At 36.3% G+C, this 21,062-nt stretch overlaps 3 protein-coding genes across 3 annotated transcripts; 2 read left to right on the top strand and 1 right to left on the bottom strand.

Moving 5' to 3' along the window:
* The first annotated feature begins 5,495 nt into the window (after positions 1-5,495).
* cgref1 (cell growth regulator with EF-hand domain 1) lies at positions 5,496-8,574 on the top strand. Its single transcript, XM_065288417.2, has 6 exons — positions 5,496-5,707; positions 5,985-6,090; positions 6,510-6,569; positions 6,993-7,066; positions 7,458-7,582; positions 7,662-8,574. The coding sequence occupies exons 1-6, from the start codon at positions 5,638-5,640 to the stop codon at positions 8,040-8,042; spliced, it is 816 nt and encodes a 271-aa protein (XP_065144489.2). The 5' UTR covers positions 5,496-5,637; the 3' UTR covers positions 8,043-8,574.
* Positions 8,575-10,014: 1,440 nt separating this feature from the next.
* Positions 10,015-14,934, bottom strand: ctsba (cathepsin Ba). Its single transcript, XM_065288416.2, has 10 exons — positions 14,776-14,934; positions 13,133-13,256; positions 12,948-13,033; positions 12,663-12,777; positions 12,450-12,565; positions 12,283-12,368; positions 12,056-12,202; positions 10,836-10,952; positions 10,609-10,737; positions 10,015-10,492 (listed from the first exon to the last, which is right to left on the bottom strand). The coding sequence occupies exons 2-10, from the start codon at positions 13,253-13,255 to the stop codon at positions 10,419-10,421; spliced, it is 993 nt and encodes a 330-aa protein (XP_065144488.2). The 5' UTR covers position 13,256; positions 14,776-14,934; the 3' UTR covers positions 10,015-10,418.
* Positions 14,935-15,789: 855 nt separating this feature from the next.
* On the top strand, positions 15,790-20,856 carry xkr5b (XK related 5b). Its single transcript, XM_065288802.2, has 7 exons — positions 15,790-15,962; positions 16,664-16,847; positions 17,342-17,514; positions 18,479-18,691; positions 18,862-19,031; positions 19,145-19,256; positions 19,336-20,856. The coding sequence occupies exons 1-7, from the start codon at positions 15,872-15,874 to the stop codon at positions 20,094-20,096; spliced, it is 1,704 nt and encodes a 567-aa protein (XP_065144874.2). The 5' UTR covers positions 15,790-15,871; the 3' UTR covers positions 20,097-20,856.
* Positions 20,857-21,062: the final 206 nt, after the last annotated feature.

Here is a 21,062-nt window from a genome sequence, read left to right on the forward strand (position 1 = left end):
TAGAAAAGCTTTATTGTCGTTTGAACCATATATGTGACCCTGCCTGGAGCACAAAACCGGTCTTATAGCATGGGTATATTTGTAGCAAAAGTCAAAAATACATTGTGTTTCAAAAATATTGTTTTTATGCCAAAAATCATTCAGATATTAAGTAAAGATCATGTTCCATGCAGATATTTTGTAAACTTCCTACCGTAAATATCATCACAACTTTCTTTTTGTAAATGGATGCCATTGCTAAGGACTTTTTGGCGATTTTGCACCCTCAGATTCCAGATTTTCGAATAGTTGTACACTGTAAAAAATTATGTGCCTTTAACAAAAAATAATTTAATTCTTGTTTTAAAAATGTATTCTTTATTAACCAAAATTTGAGTAAAAATAACAACAAAAAATGTGAGTAATTTGAGTAATTCTAAATAAACACATTATTAACTAAATTCAACTTAATTTAATCAAGTAAAATCCACTTAAATTTGTAAGAAGGACATTAACTTAATAATTTTGTGTTGAAATTACTTGAATTGTTATAGTAAATATAACTAACTAGGCAGTGGACTTGCATGCTTTGCATGGGACTGCATTTGGAGAGTTAATAACTGTGCTAATGGCAGTACTGAGATCAATTTCTTCTTACTTGCTCAACATAATGTGGTATGTAATAATAAATATGTAAAGAAAAGAAGTTTTTACGTGATTAAATCAGGAAGATTCCATTAAAGAAGTAACCCTTTAAAACTTAAAAATGTTTTTGTAACAATATTATACATAATATTTTAAGTAAACATCACATATTTTTTACAAGGTAATTAAACTTCGTAAACTTAAGTAAATTCTACTTTTTTGTTCATTTAAATCAGTTAAATTTAACTGAATTTCACAAGTGTAAAATTTACTTGAATAACCCGAGTGCAAAAACTTGCAAAAGAAAAATTAAGTAAATTGTACTTACTTTTTTCAGTGTATCTTGGTCAAATATTATTGATCATATATATAAATCTTAATTTCACAAAATTGACTGGTTTTGTGGTCCAGGGTCACGGCAGAGCACTGTATATACAGTACATACAGTAGTGAGATGAGAAAACGTTTTACCAGGACCATGGTGCTGCATACAGACACTGAACTACATAAAACAAAATGGAGCCAAAACTGAAAATTTTATCTTTTAGCCTATAGCCACATAAAATGCATGTGTGCAACTTAAGGGGGCACTTCTTCATGCATTTCTTTGCACATCACATTTAATGCTGTCTTTTGCACATTACACTTTATTATGCTGCTACTACCTGTTAAAATCAGACTGTAATCTACTGTAATCATACCCATATTGTACTGTACTGTATTTATGCATACTGTAGAGAATTGTATTGTTGCACTGCCTCTTGTTCGACACAGTTTGCACTAATGACGAAAAGCGTGCCCGGGCTCGGATTGGTCAAAGCACAATGTGAGTGCTTGCTTTTGGAGGAGTGGGGGGACAAGCGTGCTCGGTCACGGTTTGGTTGGGTTGGGTATAATATGAGTGTATCCTAAAAAAGCACTGAATTATGCTTGACATAAAAGAAACATGATCGGTTTTGCAAGACAATTATCATTGACACATGTATAGTTGAATATTAGTGTGTCAATAATAACATCATGAAAAACAGAATTCATGTCATTTGTCATCTGGAATGGTTTATCATCTTGGTGCTCTTATTTAAATTAGCAGAATAAATAAAAAAACAAAAACAATATTACTAAATTAAAACTGGATTTGAGGTATTTTTATAGTGACATGCATGTATTTATGTTGCTAAGATTAAGCGCTTCTGGGAAACACCAATGCCACCCTAAAACAGTGCCAGCCACACATACAGATTCCCATAACCCAGTTTCACCGAAGCCCCTGTACAGTCAGAGGTTGACCGTAAATCTTGTCGTCATCATGAGCCAGAACTGTGCACTTTAAACATGAGCAGATGTTATGTAAGCACGTCTCAAGGTCTAATGACAACAAGAGCCGCTGTGTGAAAGTACATTTCCACTCAATTAATCCTCTCGCTATGCCACTCATCTCATCAGGATCAATTGGTGGAGGACATTACAAGCAGAACTAAAACAACACCCGATTTAATATCAGTCAAAAGAACTTATCCATCTGTCCACAAGCCAACCCACCCACTCACCAATCCATTCATCCCTTTTGGTTAAATGCATCTGAACATGTCTGTTCTCATGTATAATTCAATTGAATGAGAAGTAAATGTCATAACATATTATTTCTTAAACACAAGCTGTTCTCAACAGGTCAAGGATGGTCCAGCACTTCAGCGTTCACAATAAAAATGTTACATTTCACCAACCAGCCAGTGGTGGGATTCCTCGGATGACTTCTCTAATCTCAAGGTCTTTAATGTTTAAGCACATCAGCCAATTTTGCTATTTGTTGGAGATACAGTATTTTTCTTCTGTCACTCAGACTATATATAAAATTGGGGTTTTTGGTTTCAATCCATGTGAATGCATGTACATCTATATGCGAGTTTTCTGTGCGTATGTTTGTTTTATCAAATTTGGGCTTTTACGTCGCATTTTATAAATGAGGCCTGCGATTCTCATTTTTGACTAGTGAAAAATCAGTGCGTTTTTATATTCACAACTGAAATACAGACTATGGTAATATTACCACTTTTTTATTATTATTATTATTATTATAGTATGTGTAAAGTCATTTCAGAGAATTGTTTCTAAACACATTATAAACATGTTACAAAGAATACAAACTTTGTAGTACTTAGTTGTGGAGTTACACCATTAAACATTTACGACATTTCTGCTGATTAATTGGGCGGGGCTAAAATGGTGGCTTGATGACGCAATGGAGCCCCCCCGCGAGTGGGCGTGGTTTCTGTGCTGACAGCGGATGACCCCCCAGCGTGTGAGAGCAGACAATGCTGCTTATTTTTCACAGATTTTTATAACTTAGTTTATTTACTTGCCGTTTTTAATCATTCAAATTTGGCTTGGTAGTTAATAACATTTCTCTGTTGTGTGGCGAACTCAGAACATATTAATTTTTTTCTTTTTTTGTCAAAACATGCTTATTATTATGTTATTAGGTTTTTATTTTGTTTTATTGTGCTACTTAGCTGTTTTTTGTTATGATAGGGTTAAATCAAAACAAACCAACTGCAGTTTGACTGATATTTCAGTAATTGGAATGAAGAAATTTTAGAAAAAGTTCTCTCTAACCAAACTCTTCATATATTTAAACTCACTTTACACTGACTTTAATATAAACCTATTATTACTACTTTTTCACAGACCTCTTATATGCTTCACGTGCATGCAAAGTAAAAAAGAGGGTTTGTTACTCAGAACCAGCATTATGCAACCAAATGTTACAACTGGTCCTACATTAGACCACAGCAATACAAGAGCTAAACGGTTCAATAAATGCTGAGTTCTCAAGGGAGCTGAGTCGCTCATTGATGCAAACAGCCTGTATGGTAACTTCCCATGATGCTGCAGAGCTCTGCTGTCAGTTCACTAATCCAGAGTCTGCATGACAGCCAAGCAGGGGCATTGCTTCAAACACACAGTTCACTTTCCCAAAGGTGAAGTCCAGTGAGAAAGGAAAACATTTGCATTGATTTACACATTCTATACTGAAGTTTTATCCATTTTGTGATTAAATTTAACTTAACAGCTCAACTAGTAGAGTGTGATGCTGGCAACAACAAGTTCAGGGATTTAATTTCAGGAAACAGAGACAGAAAATGTTTGCTTTGGATAAAAGCGTTTGCAAAATGCATAAATGTATGTAATATTAAAGACAATCCTGACTAAAATCATTAACTAACCCTGTGATATAATTGATGAAAAAATGCCTGCAGGACCCCGACCCAGCGCTACTTTCTAAATGGGTTGTGTTTTTGTTTGCTGTTCAGACAGTAGGATCTGATAAAGAAAAGAACAGTTCATGCATAGAGCGCAGAAGGGCTTTGAATGCCAGTCCTAACTGTGAGAATATTGTTGTGGCCAAGCACCTTTTCATGCTCTACTTATTATTGGTACTTATCATTTCATTTTGGCTAATAGAATCAAAAGCAATTTTAGTTTTATTCTCTGAATAGCTCATTTTAAAATTGCAGATCTTGTTTTGTCATTATCTAGCTCATTATGAGAAAGAATTGGGCTGTTAGTTTTTGTCTATATCCTGATTAAATATTATTATCTAGCACTGCACAGAGCACATTTATATCTATGATTATAGCCTACAACTAATATTCTTAACCTGACAATGTGAGTGTGTGTGTGTGTGTGTGTACCTAATCCATGTACTTGCATTAAAACAAGGTCAAAAACAATAGCATAAGCAACAACTAGTCAGCCAACATTTGCTTTTGCCTTGGTTTTAGCTGTGCACACGTTTAATATTTACATAAGGTTTAAAATACGTAGAAAATCTGATCAGATGATTAATTATCATCATATGAATAACAAGCTTTAGCACATTCAGAAGTTTTGCCTTCAAAGTCCCCAACCTCAGAAGGATCCTCTAAATTGGAAAGCACCCTAGAACATTTTTTCCAAGTTACAGGTATGACGCATGCGCAAAGGTTCACAACACTTTATACAGAGCCCGTATACAGAAGGCGTTACTTTCTTTCTTTGGGGTTTCACTTAACTTATTCATAGTAATACCAATTAAACATCCTGTTATAGTTAAAATCTATAGTATTTGGCTCAAAACCTCGAACATTTTGACAAAAATCGTTATCATCCACTGCACAACCAAATTTTGTTGTGAAGGAAAGTTTGCGACAGCAGGAAAGAAGGGGCAGAAATCTAGATATTAGGTTACAGGCATTAAATTAATAAGATTTTGTATGGCTATTCAATGCACAAATAATCGGCCTTCAAAGTATGGGCCAAATGGGAGATTACATCTAGAGACTTTACCTTTGTTAAACGCATTTACCAACAACATCCAAGTGTTTTGAAGTGCTCGGAAAACAAATGGACGTGTGCCACCGTGTGGCTAAATTGCGCAAAATCCTACATCATAAGTCTTGACTGCATGAGGTTGAAATAAAAAGCATATTATTCGATGCAAAATACTGAATAAAGCTGTATAATATACAGCACTTAAAGCATAAATGACGAGAACGAGTTGCTTACCTAACTTAAGTAAAATTTTATTTAAAAAAGTCTGCTTTTACACTTTCCTCGAAGGTTTCACTTTTTTACTTGCAGATGGTTATTGGCTAGGTTTTCCTCATCCCGGAACAGAGAATTTCCATACAAGCTTCAGGATTTTCCTAGTAACGGATGAAATAATGCAAGAGGCGGGTCCTTGTGAAAGCATCAGCTGCGTTCGACTTCATGCAGCGTTGCACAGACCCCTTGACGTGTGTCATCACAGTACCGCGAGAGCGATTCAAAAGCTGCGCTCTCGTGGTACAGTGATGTCATACGCCGAACAAGCAGCGCAGCGACGCATAAAGTCGAATCTATTGCAGTGTCAGCGCATCTACGTGGCGATGATAATATTTGAGGTGCGAAGGAGGAGCACGAATCTATTCAGGGCGAGACACGTCCACGGAATCCACGTGTGGGCTGTCACAAAAGAAAACACGCGGGGTTGTGATGCTTTCATCAGCCCGGGTGGGATTTACAGAACACATCATGGAAAGACCGCTGACTGCTACCGAGCGAGGTATAACCGCATTTTACATCTTGCCCTTTTTAAACCTTGCCTTTTTACAGTACCATTATGTACAACTGTAAGTCTATGAACTGATATTCAAATGTATAATATCCTGCACTTGCGCAATGGAAATCAGGCTGAATTGCCGCAGTGTAGACAGGAGTCAGCTGCCTCTTCGAAGAGATCTCTTAAAATTTTATTTAAACCATAAATGTGTTTGCATTGTCATTCGGCAATACACTCACGAATTGCTTGTCTGATCGTCTAATTGTTGTGACTTTGACAGGTTTGCGAACCAGCGGAGCAGTAAACATGATCATGGCAAGGCTTTTGTTTCTGTTCATCCTGCCTTTATTAAGTATGGGTGCTCCACAAGTCCAAAGCATCACCAGGTAGGCCATGTTAACGTTACTATACTATATAATATTACACTATAGTGTAGAGTTAAACAGATTTATTGTGAAGGTATAGATGGTCTATGACACATAAACAGGCATAATTTACATGTATGTAAATAAGAAGTCTTTCTTATGCTACTAGCTTATAACATTAGCAAAGTTTCACCCAATGTCTTGTTTAACTTTAACTAATTTCAAACTGTACTAATGAGTATTAAAAGAGGAATGTATAGCAGATAAGATTTTGAAGTGAATGTGAAATTGTGATAAGGGGAATAGCAATCGAATAGTTAAACAAGTATGTGTCTTGGCAATCAGATGGTACGGTTTATTTATGGCATTCACTTTCCTAAATGTGTGAAACAAACTTGGCCCATTTGTATTCTGATTTATATTTTTTGTGTGTTTATTAGTGATGACATCCTTACAGCAGAGCTTGCTAATCCATTTGGACCGGGGGAAGACAATCGCAGGTTGTTAAGAGACTAACATTATAGGGTTTTTTCTGATTCTTGCTTTACGGTCTTAAAATGCATGTTATCAAGTAAGGCAATATAGTTTTACCAGAGTGCAAAGTCCTTTGTCACATCAATGATAATGCTGAGAAATTTACAGCTGTCACAATGACATGCTTAAAGCCTAAGTATTATTTAGGAAAAGTGATAAAATGCGTGGTTCTGTTGCTTTTTCTTTTCAGTTTTATATAAGTATTTTATTAAATTGGAAAGCGCAGATAAATACAAAAGTTTCCAATATTTGTATTATATATATATATATAACTTTTGTATTTATCTGCACTTCCCAATTTAATAAAATACTTGTGCAACTTTAGAATATCATATATGACTAAGCAAAAGCACTCTTTGTTTTTATTGATCTTCAATTCTGTATGATAGGCTTCTCCAAAGCTACATCAAGAGCAAATTAAAGGATGGACAGACCACTCCAGAACTCAACACAAGGGAACAAGGTTAATACTTTGACATATAACTAAAAGGTTAACAAAAAAAATAAAATGTTGGAAAAGCCACCACATGTGACCCAGTCTGTAAAACCTAGCTAAAGTAATTTTTTGTGATTAAGTTTTTGTTTTACATAATATCATCCTGCAAAATGTAAAGATGATTCAGTGAAAAAATATAACCTTGATATCTTTAATATTGACTAAGTAAGGCCATGTCAAAGACTGAAATCAGTACTCAATTCATCTATGAGACTTTAGACTGGATTTCACAGACAGGGTCACATGCACATATGTGCTTTTGAAGGAACTTGTCAAATAAACATAAGAATTTAAGTCTTTTCTTGAGGTGAATTTTGTATGTGACTAATCCTATAATGTGGTTTCTTCTTTGTCTCAGAGGTGTTTTTCCTGTTCTCCTTGTTTGATTATGATAGAAGTGGAAAGATGGACGGTCTTGAATTGATGCAGCTTCTGACAGATTTTCTATCTTATCATGCAATAATGCCAAAGTCAACAGACTCTGTAAGTGCAGTTTCGTTTTGAATGATTTGTTTTACAACTAAAGAGCCATTTAATTATTATGATCCCTTTTAAATTTTAGGTAGTGCCTTTAGTGGATTACCTTCTGCAAACTCAGGATCTAAACCAGGATGGACTACTGGCTCCCTCTGAGCTGCTATCACCGCCCATTCTTGACCATCACCAAGAAGACAACATTGTGCCTCCTGATGTCCAAGCTGAGCCAGTGGAGACAACAAACAGAGAGCAAGCAGATGCCATAACAAAGGGCGGAGATCCTCAAACTCACCAAGAAGAGGCAGATGTCCAGGACAACAAAGAACCTAAACAGGAACAGCTAGTAGAGCATGAGAATGAAACACAACCAGCTCAACAACTGGCCGAGGAACCTGCAGATATTAACCATATACCAAAAACAGTTGAACAACAGGATGAACCACAGCCACCAGAAGAGAACTTATAAGTATAACATGCCAGTTTATCAAGGGTACCCGGAGACAATGCCATACACCAGCCATACGTTAGAAACCAAAGTTTCTCACATGCAGCGGAGAGCGGGGCACAAAGGATTTTCAGCATTCATTCAAAATATTTAAGTTAATCAACACACACATTTCTGCTACAAATGAACACTTAAAGTTTGTTTGTGGGACCTACCGTTATTGTACAATTACACCGAAAGTAACAGGAGTCCAAACGTTAAAACTTACCCATAGGTGGGGTTTAATGTAAAAAAAACAACACCTGCTAGAAAATTCAGTTGAAACCCAAATAATTCAATAAAATTCAGTCTATATACAAAATGGGGATATTGTTTATATATCTGCCTATAATAATAGATATCCACACATTTAACCATCCTTGTATTATGCATCAATGCATATAGATTTTTCTTAAAGCGCTGCTCAATTAAGAAAAAAATTACTGTCAGTTATTTTCCCTAATATTGTATAGTTAACATTTGGATTAATAGTATTTACATTATTGTCATTGTATACCTGAGGTTTAATTGTAACCCTGTGTTACAACCAACCCGCTGTGTAAAATTGTTTTCAATCCCAGCTATCAGTTACTAGGAGTTTCAAAATGGTGTTGTTTAAGGTAACAAGACAGTGATTCAAATAATAAGGTTGGATTAGTGACTTGCACACCAAACTCTGAAATCGAATAAACAAGAAATTTACAGTAACACTTTACTTGAAGGGGAGTTCATAAGACTGACACGACACGTGTCATGAACATGAAGATTTTATGCACAATTGTCACTTGTTCGATTATGTAATTTTTTAATGCAAAGATGACATTGTTTGAATTGTCTTTATGACAACAAGAAACTACATAGCTTTATGGGTTAACATTACATTAAATGTCATGTGTTAATACTGTCAAATAATATTAAATTTAAATACCTTGACAAAATGCAACAGACACCTCAAATATTATACTTAACTTTATGTGCACAACTTCCTCATCAAGAGGGTTGTGACATTTTCTAACATAGAAGAAAACAAAACAAAACATTTAATCAACTTAATTAACTTTGCAGCGATATAGACCCAACATTGCATAGCTTAATCCATTATTGTATGGTTTTAATAAAAAATATAACTGCATCAATTTTATTATTGAATTATTAAATGATCGATTTTATTTGTTAAACACCTGGAGGAAACTTAAACATTATGAACTGAAGAATATTCATGATGTTATAAAACTGTTTGACAGAGTATTAACACTTAATGACATCAATGACAAATTCAATTTGTATCACTGGTAAAAAGTGGTCATTAATGTTGTCTTGGTAATGTCAAGTTGTCATAACAATGAATGAATGACACGAAATGACAATTGTCATAAACGTGCATAAAATTGCCTTCATGTTCATAGCATAAGTCACATCATTATTATGAATGCGTCATGTCAGTCTTATGAACACTCCTTCAAGTATTACAAACACAAAACTTTACACATCTATCCCCTGTGAATTTGTAAAGCAGCAGTGTTACAATAAACCCCCGGTTAGTTTGTGCCCCGCTCACCCCATTGGACAATCATAAATTACTACTAGGCAAGTGGTTTTAAAAAGCATGCATTATTAACCCACCTGAGCCTTGCAAGTCCAACAGATCACATCATTTAAATCAGATTCCACAAAAAGTGCTTTGGAATTTTATCACCCAACCACTAGAGTAAATCTGTTTAAACTATGCAAACCCAGGAAGTAAAACTAGTCAATGCCAAGATCAAATTACTATAAATGCACCCAATTTGGTGCATAAGGTTTCATGCCGCTTTTTTCTTAAAAACCCCTTTGAAAAGAATTGTATGTAGTGCATATTGAGCATAAATAATGCCAAGTGTTTGGTTTGATTTGAAGATTTGAATGGATCAGGATGTAAATTTTATTGCATGCTTTAAATTAAACTTCAACCAGAAAATGTTTAAGGTTTTATATTTATTATTTGGACAACAGACATTAAAACAAATGCAAATAAAGTAAAAATCCATTCAAACCAAATAAGCAAAGTTTAAAAATAATTTTTTCCCCCCCAATTTAAAGCGTGGTTTAAAGAGAGCATGGTTTTGCTAAAAACACATTTTAAATCAAAGATTCAAACTGCACATTCAGTAGAGCCTGGAAGTTTCCGACTCCTAAATCAAAAACTACTAAAACGGGTACCTGATCATAGAAGGCATCCCAATCTTAAAAGTTCATTTCATGTATAAAACGTAACGTTGAATTAAATCCATGGCCACAGATAATGGCAGTAAGCTCAAGCTAAAATGGGAGCCATCCACAGGTCTTGATCAGTTTGCTCATTTCATCCCATTTTCAGTGTTATGCAGGGATTCCAGCCACCATTTCCGATTCAATGCCACAGTGGTCCTTGCCTCTGAGAATCTTGAAAAAACCTAAAGTGACAACAGTAAAGTCAGACAAATTTTGGCAAATAATGCATAACACACACAAACAGGTGAATGGTTGAGCATTGTGTCTAAGAAATCAAGATCAGTCAAAGTGACCTCACCATTTTCACCCCAGTCAGTGTTCCAGGAGTTAGCAGCAAGCCAGTAGGGAACGCCATTCTCCTCACCCCAACCAAGAATCTTAATAGCATGACCACCTACTGCTGATCCACTCACATGCTGATAGACACCTACAAAGGTTTAGAAGAAAATTCATTAAAATCAAACTCATACGTGGCTAGAGTATTAGGCATATTAGTAATAGGAATGGATGGGAATATAAACCAACCAGTCTTGTAAGAAAGGAAGTCTTCATATACAGTAAAGGCTCCCTCTACTGGACCATTCTTGTACAGCTCGGTCATGATCGCCTTCTCATTAGGAGGGACGCTATAGGAACTCTTTCCTGCAGATGACAAACCAGACAGAGCGGGTCAGTGCAAAACTCATTTTGTAAAAAGCAGAAACTCAGTCATGGAGACGCAAGACACTTTTTGCATGTATACTGATGCTCTAAACCAGGGGTTCTCAACCTTTAGCACTTCAAGGCCCCCCATATTGACCAAAACAATATTTGAAGGCCCCCCAACTCACAATTTCTAAAAAAATAAAGAGCACTAGAGCTTGACAACTTGACAGATGTATATTTTTTCCAAAAATCAAACACTAAAAAGCTCTTGATTTTAATGCTTGTGGTTCCCACACCTTAGTTCACTTTAAATTCAAGAACCTTTTAAGGACTTTCCAGGTCCAATACCCTCAAATTCAGGGACTAAATGTGGGGACATATTTCAAGTGAGAGGAAGCTTACATTGTTACAGTTCCCTTTTGAGGGAACTCTCGCTGTGTCATTGTGGTGACACTTTGGGGACGCCTCCAGGGGTAAGTGCGTCTTAATGTGTACTGTATATGAAATTCAACCAATGGTGAGGCTTAACGACAAAGACAGGGTGACGCGGGAGCCAGGAAGTATATTGCTATCTGAAATATTGCCAAAGATGGCATTACAGGGACGCACGAAGTACGGCAAGGGAGACACAGCGTCTCATTCCCTTCTCAGGGAACAACGGTTACATACGTTACCAGAGATGTTTTCATGTGTCAAACACAACTATTGCAAAAAAGCATTTTGGTATGAATCAACATTCGCATACAGAAGATATAAGCATTTAAAGTGAACAGTTTAGCACATGTATTTAAAAAGTCTAGAATTTTTATATTATCCTACACTACACAGGGAATAATATGGATTTTTTCCAGAAAACTTCTTGCATAAAATAGATTCAAGCACTTTCAATGACCTGTATCTATGCATGTATATTTTCAAAAACTTCAAGGGGCCTTGAATCCCCCCCCAGTTCACAAACTTAATTTCAAGGATTTCAAGGACCCATGGGAACCCTGAGAATAATTTTAAACCATCCCAAGGCCCCCTTTGATCTTTGTTAAGGCCCCCCGGTTGAGAAACTGCCCTAAACTAAAAGCAAACATCTGTCAAGCTATTCTTACCAAAGTGTTTGTCTTGCTTGTAAGCGGGACTGTAGCCAGGCTCGCAGGACTTATCACAGTTAGGAGTGTCTCCACCTTCTCCGCTACAGGGAGGACGACTGCCATTTACATGATGTTCACATGGCTCAATGGTGTATGGCCGACAGCCTAAAAATACATAAACACCCAGTTGAGCATTTGTTAGCACACATTAAACGGCAGCAAAAATAAGTCCAGTAGACACCAACCAATATGAGAGTTATAGAGTCCACCAGTCACCAAACCCTCCTGGTTCCAGAATTCCCAAGCAGCAGATGGGTATCCACCATTACATCTGAGAAGATAACCAAAAAACAAATCAGGGATTTGAGGTCTCAATGACAACCAGTTATTACAGTACCACTGGTATACTTACCCCATGCCACAGCTGTCACAACAGGTAAGCAGGTCCTGAGAGGAGATCTCCACACTCACTTTGCCATTGCTGTGGATGCACACCCGGTCGGAGATGGCTTCAGCTGCCCCAAATGCCTACAAAAAAAAAAAAAAAGACAAAAGCTTAGTTTAATGGGTCTTTCTATGGCAGTAAGAATGAATGCATTTGCGAGTCCACCACAAAAGTTCTCACCCAACATGAACCACAGGAACCCTGGTCTCTGATTTCTTGAATAGTGGGGCAGTTGGGCCACTGCTCTCTGGGATCAAAGCTAGCAGGGAGCTTGATGCTATCTGCATACTGCACCCTGTGTCAGAAGACAAAGTTTCAATGGAAGCCAGAACTGAAAGCAGCAAGTAGGAAGTACAGTATACATGCGTAATATTATGCAAGTGTCATATGTGCACCAAAACTGCTTAATTAACAAGTAGCGCTTCCTCTATCGATCTCAACCCACGCCAGATTTGATTGACTCACATGACAGGAAGTTTAGGTCCTTTGAGAAAAGTCCCACACAACCGCTTCACATAGCTGTAGTCCACATTGGGGAAGTTATGTCCGGCCTAGAGGGCACATTAAATTGCATAAAAGTGAAAGACAAATAGTTATACAAACAGTTCTCGTCTTCACTGCAAGAATGCACAGAATTGTTTGTTTCTTACCTTCCAAGTAGTGTTGGCTTTATTGATGAAATTGACCATCTCATGGGAGAGAGGATCCATGCGTGGTCGTGCCCAGCTAACAGTGAGGGCGGAGACCACGCACAGGAGAGCCAGTCGCAACATTCTGAAAGAAATAACATTTCAGGTTACATCCACTCGACACCTTCAAGGGTCTAAAACCCTCGTGTGTGGAAACAAAACGCTCCTTGAATGATTTCAAAAGCACATTTTGGCCTATTATTCATTAATCAGATTGAAAAAAAAAAAGTGCTGAAGCATACCAGGCACTAGGAGGACACTTAAGAACAGACCACTGAATGCATACTGCAGTGGGCACTTCAGACTGCAGTCATGCTAAAGTGAAAGCTCTAGAAGTCAGCACGTGACATGAACCTCTTAATGGTTGCACATCAGTGAGGATATTACGAATACACTTCAGCTACTATGCATGACCACTTTCTTTTAAAGGGACAGTTCGCCCAAAAATGTAAATTTACTCTCATGTTGTTACAAACATGTATACATTTCTTTCTGATGAACACGGAGAAAGATTTTGAGGAATGTTTGTAACCAAACGGTTCATGAGCCCTATTTACTTCCATAGTAGGAAAAGAGAATACTATGGAAGTAAAAGAGGCTCATGAGGAGTTTGGATACAAACACTCCTCAAAATATCTTTGTGTTATTCGAGAACTTTCATTTTTGGGTGAACTACGGTAATTTTTTAATTAATAATTACATTTTAAAGATTATAACTAAGGTTGTTTTTGTAACCTCGCACGAATTGAATGTGCGAGTGGTGTAAATTTAAATGGATTTTGATTGGCTGTTGTCTGTTGATGTTTCATCGTTCATCAGCTAGAAAAAAAAAAATCGCTTATATTCAGTGCGATTTTTAAACCTTTATATAGTTATTTATTGAATTTGAGCAGGCGTTTAGCCTAAATATTATACAAGGGTTAATAAGTTACGAAAGCAAGCAAGGAACTAAAGAAAATAATGGTACAAAGACCATTACAATTTAGATTAGACTTCCTCAAAACCTGTTTTTACTATTGACATCACCCATGTGATGTTGGGAATGAGTCAGCGATATTACCAATAACCTGCTGACTTACGATCAAACCCCCGCAGCTGAAACATAACTGGAATCTGCACTTGTGTGCTAACACATCACTGCCTCAAAAACATTAACATACAAAGAGATGTTGCCAACTTGGTTTCCAATTTTCAAGGTGTAATACAATGCGGAATTAATAACGCGTCTCAAGCCTGTAATCAAATAGTGTATTTATTAAGAAACTAGATGTCCGTGTGAAGCATTTACGTACACTTGTGTTTAAGATAATATCGGGTTTCCATATCAAATACTTGTGTTTTTGAACACAGGCCCTGTTTACATTGTTAACGGCTAACGTTACTTCAAATGACAATTGTTAGCGACACAGGAAAACACAAAAGTCTTGCAAGGACAGACAAGGAAGTGATAATACATTGATGTTATTCTCTTGTACATTTTTTCGTGCGGTAAACGATGTATTTTGACACAGCGTGATAAACATCTATAAACAAATCAGTAATAAAAACAAAACAAAATCACCTCTATTTTTTAAACGTAACGTAATTTTGTGAATACATCATACCTGTCTGTAGTCTGCCGACTTTGCTCTTTGTGCCAGCTGAGATGTTGTGCTAGCTGAGACGACTCACTCCCTTAAGTTTTAACTGCTCGGAAATAACAAAGTCAAAGCGAAAGGCACGTTGATGGCGTTTATAAAGAAACGAACGATCACGTGACGAGTCATGTGCGCGTCGATCTGATGACCCCCACGTGATCAAATCTTTTTACTTGTGTAATCATCGCAGTCTGTACTCTCTGTTATTTTGTTTGATTTGTAGATGTGATTAACCTTTTTACCAATCACGGGTTTTGCAAAGGGTATTGCTAACATAAGTAACGCGATGAGTCATGTACAGTATGCGTTTTTTAAATACAGAAAATGTGATAAAACATAAAAGGAACAAAGTGCAGAAAACATCTAAAACTTTGAAAGTACCGCAAATTCTCCCTCCTAAATGTACGTGCTCTCTGTAAAACCAACGGTGACTTGCATTATTGTCCTCATGAGCATACTCTGCAAACGAAACTAAAACATCTATTTGTGTTTTTCTTGAGGGATATTCTAATTATGTATTTATGCAATATAAATTGTTTTATACGTACATTGATGAAGTAGTACCTTGTTTAAATTAATAAACTTTGCTGAACAAGAAATGTAAATTTTTCAGCCATAACCATTCACACAAGTGTCCACAGAGAAAAGCATAAATTAATAAATTTTAAGAGGCAAGCTGTTTATGCAACACTTTAATAAATGCTTTCAATATATACAAATGTAGCATATAAAATAAAATAAATTCTATTTTGTCAGATATTACCTGAATATTTATTATCATTTGTATAATTAATAAACTCAAAAGGCGTATTTTTCCTACATTACCTGTTAATCACTTAAATGTAAAAATATGCTAGTACAGTTTGTTAAAATCTAACAAACAGTGAAAATAAATAAATAAATAAATATTCGCAACGGCTCGCAGTCTTTGGTTACTCGGCCAATGACGTCACACGAGCGGCAGACTCCAAAACCTGAACACAGAAGACAAAGCGCATAGGCTCCCGTCTAATAAAAAACTGAAGCAACACCGCAAACATCGAAAGAGGAAGGTGTCCTAATCATGCAAAACCAGAAGGGACGAGTGATCATGTGGAGTCACATCTGCTTGTACTCTTTTTCAGGAGTCATTATTTTACTAGAGAAAGTGGCACGTAAGTTATTTTCTATGGAAGTATTTTCTGTTGAATCATGTCTTGCCAAACCGCTTTTTGTACCCACGAAATACATTTGGCACATGCATCGACGTGCTGCGGTGTTCTCAATAATGTTGTTTTTGTGTGCATTGACTTGATGTACCAGAAGATAGCGGGTTTTTTGTGTGACTCGCACACTGTTGTTACCATGGTTTCACTGTATTTGAGCGCCTTTTTCATGAATGGAGCGTGCAGGGGGCGTGTCCTGCTGTGACAGCTGCTTTACATTACAGCCATACGAGCAACTGAAACAACTCATTAGTTTTAAAACCATGATTACATTATAAAATATTTAACAGATCATTAACACTTACATGTTTGTTAGTTATTATACATTATAAAATGTTTATTATATATGACTAGTTATTATAAATTAATGAAAAGGTTTAGAAGTTTAGAAAAGAGAAATGTAACACATATACATTTATTAAATACATTAAAACTATCTTGAAAACTTGAAAGTAAATAAGTTTTACTTAGTATGTAATCAGGTTGGTGTTACTGTAGTTCAGTTGGTGCAGAAATGGGTAAGCAAAGGTCATGGGTTAGATTCCAAGGAAACACACGCTTATTTTAATGTATCATAAGTTGTTTTGTAGAAAAGCATCTGTCCAATGCAAAATAATGTTGTATAATTTATTTGGCATTTGTCTCATCAGTTGTCCTGTGCTTCATTCATTACCTCTGGGTGGGGAAAGAGCTGCTGGCTTGGCTGACACTGGCTCTATGTTTGCCTGCCACTGCCGTCCAGCTGCTTAGTCTGAAGTGGTACATCACTGATACAGAAAAAAGCAAGCCTTCAATCATCTTTGTGCACTGCCTGCACCTGGGGATCTATCACAGGTCATAAACACAACATATATGTGACCCTGTCTGATAAATCCAGCTACAGTATCACAATCCAATTATGAGATTAGGAGCATCAAAGTTTGATTGCAACCATTAAATTCACTACGATTTTAATCTTTGACAAATCACAAAAATTATGTTAGCTGGATTTTCACAGGCAGGCTTTTGCAATTGCTATTTTTTCAATCATTGATTCTCATTATGTAATGTAAATGATATTTATTTATGTAAATCTGCATAATTTAAAGGCAGTACAAACACTATATGATTATGTGCACTACTTTGACATAATATATCAATAATACATATTGATTGTCATATAAATGATAATGCAAATAAAAATCCTATTGATATAACCCTAAAATAGGTTGTATTAAATTAAATTTTTGTGTAATCCATTTATTTACGAATAAATATGACCAAGACATTTCCTTAGTCATGCAGTCTCGTATGTAATGTATCTGAAGTTGTGTGTGATATGTTGGCAGGTTATGGAAGTGCATGAAGTCTCGGGGAGGGCAGGTTGAGTCTGATACATTGCTAATGCAGCAAGCAGATTTGTCTGCTCTGTGTTTGATCGAATCCTTGTCACTCAGCTTGCCTCAAAGTCTACTGCAGACCTACAGTTTATTCACCCTTAACACCGGCTTTCTGACACCAGGTATATGTCTGTGACTTCCTTTTGACACAAGCAGAATTACACTTTCAGAAATAAAGTTACAAAAGGGCCACACCGTTCAATAAACACACCTTTGCACCTAAAGTGTGCATAAAAACAAAACAAACAAAAAAAACATCTAAAAACAAACGCTGCTAAATAGCACTAAAAGTGGTTCTTGGCTCGTAATCATAGAGGAACCATTTTTATGGTGTAGAACCATATAGTGCTATGTAGAACCATATGTGGTGTTACAGTTACCTCCGTATGGTTACCTCCGTATGGTTCTTCATACTGTATGGTTCTTCATAGGTGCTATATAGCACTAAAATGGTTCCTCTATGATTACGAGCCAACCCAGGAGATAAAGAAGTACACTTCCAAAGTGTACTTAAAGTACTTTATTTTCACACATGTATTTTGTACTTAATATACTAAAAATTCATCTTTAGTACTTTAAGGTGTTCTTAAGATTATCTAAAATTTTGAGACACCATGAACTATAATGCACTTTTAACATACTATCTCTGTATTAAAAAATGTATTTAGTTAACACTATTGAACTTCAACTCAACTTTCGTACAAAGATGGGTTCAAGTTTACTGCAAATGGAACCTAAATACATTTTTTAAATACATTTTTAGCACATTTTAGATCATATTTATGGTGTCTCAAAAACAGCACAAATAAGTACACTTTAAGCACCAAAAAATAGCACAAAATAAAGCACTTTAAGTACACTTTGGAAGTGTACTTCTTTATCACCTGGGAAGAACCACTTTTAGTGCTATTTAGCACCGTTTGTTTTTAGAGTGTACATATTAGGACATTTTCAAAGGGTACTGTATTCATACTTTTATTTTATAGTTTCACTACAAATTAGTCATCTAATTTTTTATTTAAGATTGATCACAACTTTTCAAAAACCAATTCTAATTATGTAGAGTTTATGTGCTTTTTTAAACAGTGGCCCTATGTGTTGGGCTCAGCCTGCTAAATGTGTCGTGGTTCCTGGTATTGTACAGTCGATCATGCTTATTGCTCCGTCCTGGTCACCTGCACATGACTCCTGCTGCTATGCTGTGCCAGCTCATATGGAGAGGTGGCATGCTGGGTGCCAGGGTGGCCAGCCTGATGTTTTTCTGCAGTGTGTTTCATTGGTGGACCTGTGGCGTCATGGGTGAGTAGTTTTTAATTCATTATACTGCCAAGTCTTGTTTTTGTGTTGACAAAATAGTTAGTTTGTTTGATGGCTTTGAGCACTTCCGTGTAATTTCCCAGCTCTTACCTGGAAGTGATGATTTGGTAATAATCACTGCATTGTGATTGTCTGTGTAAATCCCCGCTCAGGTTTCCACTGGCTCATTATGGCATTCTGGCTAGTGTCCCAGCAGACAGATATCTGTGTTAACTGGAGTTCCTGGCGTCTCTTCAACGTAATCTTAGGGGCTGTACACATTTTCCTATTCCTTAACATTAAAGACGGCCCCTCACGGTACCGGATGGTTGGGTTCTATTTGGTAGGTTATCAGTGTGTGAACAAAGAAATCAGTTTAGCAGAATACATAATCTAAGTTATCTGGTCGACTACTGATCTTCATTTGACTGTATTGTATCTGTATCTGTATTGTAGTTAATGTTGCTGGAGAACACGTTCCTCATTCTTCTGGCTTCAGACTCACTCAGTAAACCTTCATGGAATAGTCTGAGCATTCCTGTGGCGGTGCTATGTAGCTTCTTCATTGGTAAGCATCACTTATTATATTGAAACTATATTGATTATATTATGCAATTTATTTATTTTTTCTTTTCTGTGTTTTCTAGGTGTCATTTTTGTTATTCTTTACTTCCGATTTCTTCATCCAAAATCTACCGAGATCCTTCAAAGTATAAGATTTCAAATGAGCCTGACTGCTATTGACAGAACAGCCTCTGATCTACAATGCAAGGAGTCAACACTTGAATCCTGCAAACAGAGTCATGGCACATTTTCAGTTACCGGTTACACTCCAGACGAGGATGCGGGAGCGTGTTGTACTCAACCTTTAGGGGGCTGCGGGCACCATCATCATATGTTATTTTACCTTGCTCTAAAAAATGGCACCCCAAGCAAGATCAACCGCCTCTACGGAGGGCTTTCGGGCTTACCGGGGAATGATAATGTACTTGATGCACGTTCTGAACTGAAGCGTTGTAACCAGCTGTCATTGGACATAAAAGAACAATGTGAAAGTTTACCTGACCATGCAGAGGATGCCGAACGTGTCGAGAGACTGAGACAGTCTCCAGACGGTGAATCCAAGATGCTGAAGGATGCTGTGTATAACACCTGCCCTGTAGATGGCAGCAGTACTGTTTACTTTAGTGCAGATCCACATTCGGCTTATAGTCTTGATGATGCTACTTTAGACAAAGAGAGCATGACTATAATAAGTCCCATCGTGAATAAAGCTGCACCGCACTTAACTGCGAAAGAATTATTAAACAGGAACCCATGCTATACCTCAACTCCAATACCAGACCTTAAAACAATGCACAATACAAGTCCTCGATTAGGAGGAGCTAGGAGACAAGTACATTTTTAATGTAAGGTCATAGATAATTTGTGGAAAATGTTGGTTTATTTGGGATATAGCTTATGGACTTTTTCTGCTTATTTTTTATGTCATACCATACTAACCACTATAGATCTGTATGTTTAATCATATGTTTAATTGTAGTATCTTTACTCATCGGTACGAACATTTATAAGTTAGTTTACATTTTTTTTAAAGTATTTTTTACATATTTAAAGTAGCATTTTAACACGCTGCTCTCTTTTTGTCTATTACAGTAGCATTTGTTTGCATTTTAATGTACCTTGTATATGTTTTGTGTACTTTTATGTTTTATTTTTTTGTTCTATATACTTTTGTTTTATTTTATAATGTTTATATTTATTTCAGGAACACCGTATATTTAAAAAAATAATTATATTTATGGTTGACCTATTTTATATTCTCTATATTCTTCATTGTTTACATTGGATTTTGTATCATCTGACATCTTTGTGTCATTCTTGTTCTGAACAAGTCTTCTTAAGAAGCTGTTTTGGGTTTGTTTTTCCAAATTTATAGGATGTGACTGGTACAGCAATACAGACGGCATAATTTCTATAGATACTAGCTGAGTATAGAAATACTGTGTTTAATTCTGCATGTAAAGGCGGAGAAGCTGAGACCCAATTTGGGCCATGGGTGTAACATTTTCAATATGCGCTCTAAACTGTAAACCAAAACCAGAGTGTGCTAGCTGACCAAACAGGGTAGACTGTGCATCTCAAGGAGGGTGGCTTTAAAGATAGTATGTGCCATGTTTATGTGCATTATAATAAAAATATTTTTTTTTTAAATGTCACATAAATGTATTCTTGCATACCCCAATAATAAAATCATGAATGTTTTATGAGCATAATAGGTGCTCTTTACATCAGACTCATCTGTTGTCTTATCATGCATTAATTTCAATTAAATTATTTTCTATTAATAGCTTTTACAACGTGAATTGTTGCA

Source organism: Paramisgurnus dabryanus, chromosome 17 (genome assembly GCF_030506205.2).
Source record: "Paramisgurnus dabryanus chromosome 17, PD_genome_1.1, whole genome shotgun sequence".
In the NCBI taxonomy this organism is placed as follows: Eukaryota; Metazoa; Chordata; class Actinopteri; order Cypriniformes; family Cobitidae; genus Paramisgurnus; species Paramisgurnus dabryanus.

Coding starts and splice junctions, on each gene's coding strand:
- cgref1 (XM_065288417.2), top strand. CDS start 5,638: ATGCTTTCATCAGCCCGGGTGGGATTTACAGAACACATCATGGAAAGA. Junction 6,091..6,509: donor CAAGTCCAAAGCATCACCAG/GTAGGCCATGTT, acceptor TGTGTTTATTAG/TGATGACATCCTTACAGCAG. Junction 6,570..6,992: donor CCGGGGGAAGACAATCGCAG/GTTGTTAAGAGA, acceptor TCTGTATGATAG/GCTTCTCCAAAGCTACATCA.
- ctsba (XM_065288416.2), bottom strand. CDS start 13,255: ATGTTGCGACTGGCTCTCCTGTGCGTGGTCTCCGCCCTCACTGTTAGC. Junction 12,369..12,449: donor TGTGACAGCTGTGGCATGGG/GTAAGTATACCA, acceptor TTATCTTCTCAG/ATGTAATGGTGGATACCCAT. Junction 10,738..10,835: donor CTTCCTTTCTTACAAGACTG/GTTGGTTTATAT, acceptor AAACCTTTGTAG/GTGTCTATCAGCATGTGAGT.
- xkr5b (XM_065288802.2), top strand. CDS start 15,872: ATGCAAAACCAGAAGGGACGAGTGATCATGTGGAGTCACATCTGCTTG. Junction 18,692..18,861: donor GTGGACCTGTGGCGTCATGG/GTGAGTAGTTTT, acceptor ATCCCCGCTCAG/GTTTCCACTGGCTCATTATG. Junction 19,257..19,335: donor GCTATGTAGCTTCTTCATTG/GTAAGCATCACT, acceptor TGTGTTTTCTAG/GTGTCATTTTTGTTATTCTT.